Source organism: Coptis chinensis, chromosome 3 (assembly GCF_015680905.1).
Source record: "Coptis chinensis isolate HL-2020 chromosome 3, ASM1568090v1, whole genome shotgun sequence".
Taxonomy (NCBI): Eukaryota; Viridiplantae; Streptophyta; class Magnoliopsida; order Ranunculales; family Ranunculaceae; genus Coptis; species Coptis chinensis.
The window spans coordinates 82,188,712-82,194,711 of NC_141458.1; the positions used below are offsets into that span (position 1 = coordinate 82,188,712).

At 35.0% G+C, this 6,000-nt stretch overlaps 1 protein-coding gene across 1 annotated transcript; it reads right to left on the bottom strand.

Moving 5' to 3' along the window:
- Window positions 1–4,110: 4,110 nt before the first annotated feature.
- LOC147511110 (uncharacterized) lies at window positions 4,111–4,951 on the bottom strand. The gene is made up of 2 exons (XM_086598364.1): window positions 4,409–4,951; window positions 4,111–4,248 (listed from the first exon to the last, which is right to left on the bottom strand). Exons 1-2 carry the CDS (start codon window positions 4,949–4,951, stop codon window positions 4,111–4,113), a joined length of 681 nt encoding a protein of 226 aa, XP_086454490.1.
- Window positions 4,952–6,000: the final 1,049 nt, after the last annotated feature.

Here is a 6,000-nt window from a genome sequence, read left to right on the forward strand (position 1 = left end):
GAACGGATCTGAGCAAAGATATCAACCTTGGCTGATTACGCTAAGCCCCCGATTGATTATTTATAGAACTTACGAAGAAGAAAAAGGTGTGAGTGTGCTAGTGATGGTGTGATCCAGATTATTCTTTCATATATTTTGTCCGTAATCTTTTTGGATAGTATTGTGATATCTGCAGTTCTTCCTCGAGGTTATTTTAGTTGGTCACAGGTTGTGGAGGTGCAATCATCTCATATGCTTTGGAGTGTTGCCCAAAAAAGATTTCAAAAGCAGTTTTGTTCATTGCTACAATGGTTTCGGATGGGCTTTTTGATGTGTTTTCAAGAGGTATGTTACGTTTAATTTCTTATGTGATCATAATTAAAACCAAAATATGGTCGCGGAAGATGATACACATCTTTTTCTTTAGCTTGCGTTTCACCACGGGGGCGACTCTACTTGTGCTTTAAGTTAGTAACTTAGTACAGTCAAATGTCAATCATATATCTTTAACCTAAGAAATAAAATTTACAAACCCCTACCGGCTTTTGATCGAGTCCAAGTAGGACAAGCACTGTGGGACTCATACAATGATACAAGTAATCGGGTGGGTCCAAATTCTTAACGATGTATCGGCTAGTATGTCTCCAGATGTGTAGTATCTATTGTCTTCCAAACTTTCAGTCAACTTGGATGACGCATTACCGGTAATAACATATTGCTCTAGGAGTTAAATGTAATTCCAAGCCATAACAAGTTTACTCAGGATGAGATCAAAGGATTGAAATACTTAAACTCGTCATATTGTTAGGGGTCGGATCATACACATAAAACCAAACTCCTTAGTGCTTATCGCATAGAGAGCTGAAATTAGAAACAAAATTTCACTCAAAAGAAGGTATTGGATCGCAAAGGACCTAAAGTTTTAAATATCATAACGATATTTAATATATACTTCTAAAAATTTGCATTTGGGATTCCACTTTAAATTTTATCTTCTAGTGGGATTAAATTTACTTTGACGACATCCTCCCCAAATTGTCGAAAATTTTATCGATTGTGCATTGCATGCATGGTTTGTTCTAGTTACCAATGCTAATCGGGTTCATTCATATTAGCCCAAGTTTTTCCACTAGACATTTCAAATTATGGAGAACACAGATTCAACACCATCAATGCATCTCTCCATAGGTCTAATTTCTTTACGTTTTTTTTTTGGCTTGGTAATTTCTTACGTTCTTTTCGTTTGCATATTAGGTAAAGGGTTATTTGTGTATCTGGTCGGATATCCTCAGTAGTGGTGTAACGTTTAGGGCTTAACCAACATGATTCTGTCATAGTAGCGTTGATCGTGATCTCTTTCATTTAGTAGTTATATGATTATTTTTTAGTTTACTTTTAAACAAACTAACACATTCTTCTTCATATTGTTTTTTAGGTTACAAGTGAGGTAGCATGGTAGCTTGATTAAGTTTGTTTGAGATGGATCGGTTGATTAGCAATTTGTTGGATGGGTTATATAAATTGCATTATTGTTAGATTATGACTTGATTTTGAATCAAGTGTTTGAGTTATTTAATTTTTTTTTCTTCTGAATAAATTATGTAATATGAACAAGTTCTTGGAATGATTTATGTTGGTAATAAAAGTATGATTCTTGTTTCCGTAATGGACTTAAGTTGTCAAGGTGTATGAATGCATTGGGTTTATAGGAATTTCCAGATTTACAGGAAAAAAAAACGAATAAGTTATGACGGCTTCCAAAGAACTGTCGTGTTACATACCAATTCTTGACAGTTTTTAATGTTAATTTATTGACGCTTTTGTTTCTCATAGTGACGCTTAAATAAAAACAATCATAAAGAAGGTTTATTTCTTGACGCTTTTTTTAGTAAAACTATAACGGTTAAGTAAAACATGTCACACAAAATGATCTAATTATGACGTTTATAAATGAATTTTTGGCATATTAAGTTTGAGCATTAATGCAAAACTTCTTGAACCGTCATCAAAATTATGACGCTTTTGGTTAACTTTTATGGACGGGCTCTATAATGACGGTAGTTTTTTTAATGAAAAAATGTCATTAAACCTGTTTCATGACGGCTAAAAGCCGTCATCACAAGTCATTTTTTTAGTAGTGCCTCTAGTGATTTTAATCCCTAGTATAACATCTGCAATGCCTAAGTCCTTCATTTCAAACTTACTACTTAACATTCTCTTTGTAGACTTTATGATATCCTTATTACTACCCATGATAAGCATATCGTTTACGTAAAGACAAACAATGACATAGGCATTATTAATGCATTTGATGTAGACACACTTGTCACATTCATTAATTCTAAATCCATTTGACAACATTATATTATCAAATGTCTCATGCCATTGTTTTGGCGCTTATTTTAATCCATAGAGGGATTTCACAAGTCGACACACTTTCTTTTCTTGACCTTTGACTATATATGAAACCTTCTGGTTATTTCATATAAATCTCTTCATTTAGTTCACCATTCAAAAAGGCGGTTTCAACATCCATCTGATGAATCTCAAGATTATATAATGTCACAATAGCAATTAACATTCTAATGGATGTTATTAACATTCTAATAGATGTTATTCTCGTTACAGGTGAATAAGTATCAAAATAGTCCAAGCCTTATTTTTGCCAAAATCCCTTGGCAACAAGTTTGGCCTTGTACTTTTTAATGGAACTGTCGGGTTTCATTTTGCACGTGAATAACCATTTGTAATCTATGGTTTTGTTTCTTGGTGGAAGGTCCACCAATTCCCAAGTATGGTTTCGTATAATGGACTCAATCTCACTATGTATTGCCTCTTTCCAGTAAGGAGCTTTCGGGGTAGAAATGGCTTCCTTATAGGTTTGAGGTTCATTTTCTAACAAATAAGTCAGAAAATCAATACCAAAAGACTTAGAAGTCTTCACTCTCTTGCTGCGTCGAGGTTCATCATCGTGATCCCATGAATCATTATTTTGATTACTACTCGATGCCATATCATGATTTCTCCTATGATAACTCATATCAAGAGTTTGTTTACAGGGAAAAATATTCTCAAAAAATGAATCATCTCTTGCTTCCAAAATGGTGTTCGCATGTACATCATTAATTTCAGATTTATGCACAAGGAAGCGATACACATGGTTATTGTTTGCATAACCTATAAAAATGCAATCAATTGTTTTATGTCCTAACTTAGTCCTTTTAGGAACTGGAACAGCCACCTTTGCAAGGCACTCCCATACTTTTAAGTACTTGTAGGAAGGTTGTCTTCTTTTCCACATTTCTTAGGGTGTCTTGTTAGTTTTCTTGAGAGCGAGGCACTTTATTTTAGTATATAATTTGCAGAAAGTAATGCCTCCCCCCACAAGTTCTGGGGCAAAACCCGAACTGTTCAACAATGCACTTAGCATCTCTTTCAACGTCCTATTTTTCCTCTCAGCAACTCTGTTTTGTTGTAGGGAATAAGGTGCCGTTGTTTGATGAATTATTTCGTGTTCGGAACAAAATTCATCAAAGATTTGCGAATCATATTCGCCACCTCTATCGGTTCTTAGAACCTTGATTTTCTTAGTTGGTTCTCAACTTCATTTTTGTAAAGTTTGAACTTCTCTAAGGCTTCATCCTTACTACTAAGCAAGTAAACATGGCAGTATCATGTAGCATCATCTATAAAAGTGACAAAATACTTTTTTCCCCCTCTTGTTTGAACAAATTTTAAGTCACAAATATCACTTTGAATTAACTCTAGGGGTTCTGAGTTCCTTTCAACAGATTTGAAAGGTAATCTAGTAAATTTTGACTCTACACATACTTCACATTTAATCTGATTATTACAATTGAATGTAGACAATAGATTTAGATTCACTAGTCTACGCATTGTAGTGTTATTAACATGGCCTAATCTCTCATGCCAAATTTCATAAGACTCAAGCACATAAGCAATATAATTATTATTAATAATAGAGTCGACAGATACATTCAATTTGAAGAGCCCACCGCTCCAATATCCCTTGCCCACAAATAAACCCCCCTTAGTAAGAACAAACTTGTCAGACTCAAACACCAACTTGAAACCCTTCTTGCTCAACAAAGATCCTGACACAAGATTCTTTCAAATATCTGGTACATGAAGTACATCATTAAGAGTGAGGTCTTTCACAGAAGTAAATTTCAGCACAGCCTTCCCATGTCCTTCAACTTTAGAAGTAGAAGAGTTCCCCGTATAGAGAAGTTCACCATGTTCCACCTTCTGATATGAAAAAAAAAAGATTCATGTCGGAACATATGTGGCGAGTAGCACCAGAGTCTCTCCACCATTCGTTGGAGTTGTTAATGAGATTAACTTCAGAAACAACAGCGGAAAGGTACATGTCGGAAACATTTGCAGTGATTGTTTCCACTTAAGTCACGTTTGCTTGAGCCGCATTGTCCTTTGTCTTGTCCTGTTTATCCTTAGCACGATGTCCATATTTGCCACACACATAGCAATTCCCTTTGAACTTTTTGGACTCGTTGCTTTTGGGACCATCATCAGATGCCTTTCTCTTTTTGGAGTTGGGTTTTGGCTTACCCTCCACCATATTTTCCTTGTGCTTGACAGAACTTCCACTCTTTTTCTCAGATGAGCGGTGACTTTCCTCTACCTTCAACTTGATAATCAAATCCTCAAGCTTCATTTCCTTACACTTATGCTTCAAATAGTTCTTGAAATCTTTCCATGCTGGAGGCAATTTTTCAATTGCAGCAGCAACTTGGAAAGATTCACTCAGAATCATACCTTCTGCATGAATTTCATGCACGATTATTTGAAGCTCTTGCGTTTGATGAATCACGCTTTTAGAGTTGACCATATGGAAATCCAGGAACCTGCCAACCACAAATTTCTTTGTGCCGGCGTCCTCAGCCTTGTATTTCTTATCCAATGACTCCCATAACTCTCTAGTGGTTTTCATCGGACTATAGACATTATATAGAGTATTGTCCAGTCCATTAAGGATATAATTCTTGCAAAGAAAATCACCCTATTTCCAAGCATCTAATGCACCAATAGCATACACATTTGTTTCATACTCATTGATAATTGGTGAATCTTCTCGCAAATTTTTTGAAGTTTAGAGTAGTCAGGTAAAACAACATTTTCTGATGCCACCTCTTAAAATCATTCCCATCAAATTTCTCAGGCTTTTCTTGATGGTTCACAGGAACATTCAGTGGAGTAGGCATGCTCACTCTAGATGCATTAGTATCTTTTAAAGCATTCACAGTTGATGCCACAACGCCATTAGTCGACGGGATTCTTTTCGTTATTCGACATTTTCGACTAATACACAAAAACAGACCAATTAATATATTTATATTCTAAACCGTATATCACAAATATAAAACACAAGTTATTGTCTTAAGATTGTTATAAAATAATAATCCTTTATATCTATTTGTGATTCTACACACACACTACTGCCTCACCACGATAGTATACACGCACAAGATGAATAGAAATAGATAATGACACTACTGTTTCTTTGGAAAAAATAGTAATAGGGAGAGAAGGAGAATGACAATAAAAAAATATGTAAGTGTCTTCTAGCTTAGTTGGTAAAACTTTTGGGTGATGATATCAGAAGTCTGGGGTTCGAACCCCGCTACACACTATTGAGTTATTGATCTCATTTAAAATAGTAGTTTTATCTACGAATAAGCGATGAAACTCAAATGTAAGTAAAACTAGAACTATTCTCTTGCTTATATATCAAAGTAATCTACTCTCTATCAATGCAATACGCGTTTAGAGTAGAGAATTGTTCCACTTCTAGCTTCGCTTAGAATATAACGTTTCTTAGTTCGTGTAAGCTAACAAAGTCGTGAGAGTAATGAAATTGAAATTAACTACGATGGTAATTCAACTAATCAAGATGCGATAAATGAAATGACAACAATTTAATACTAAATTGACAGTATGAGGAGGAATTAGGAGAATTTGATTCCACTTTGATTTGACTCA

Excerpts from the sequence above, each read along its gene's own strand:
- LOC147511110 (XM_086598364.1), bottom strand. The coding sequence starts at position 4,951 with ATGAAAACCACTAGAGAGTTATGGGAGTCATTGGATAAGAAATACAAG. Across the intron at positions 4,249-4,408 it reads ACAATGCGGCTCAAGCAAAC|AAGGTGGAACATGGTGAACT; the intron begins GTGACTTAAGTG and ends TTTTCATATCAG.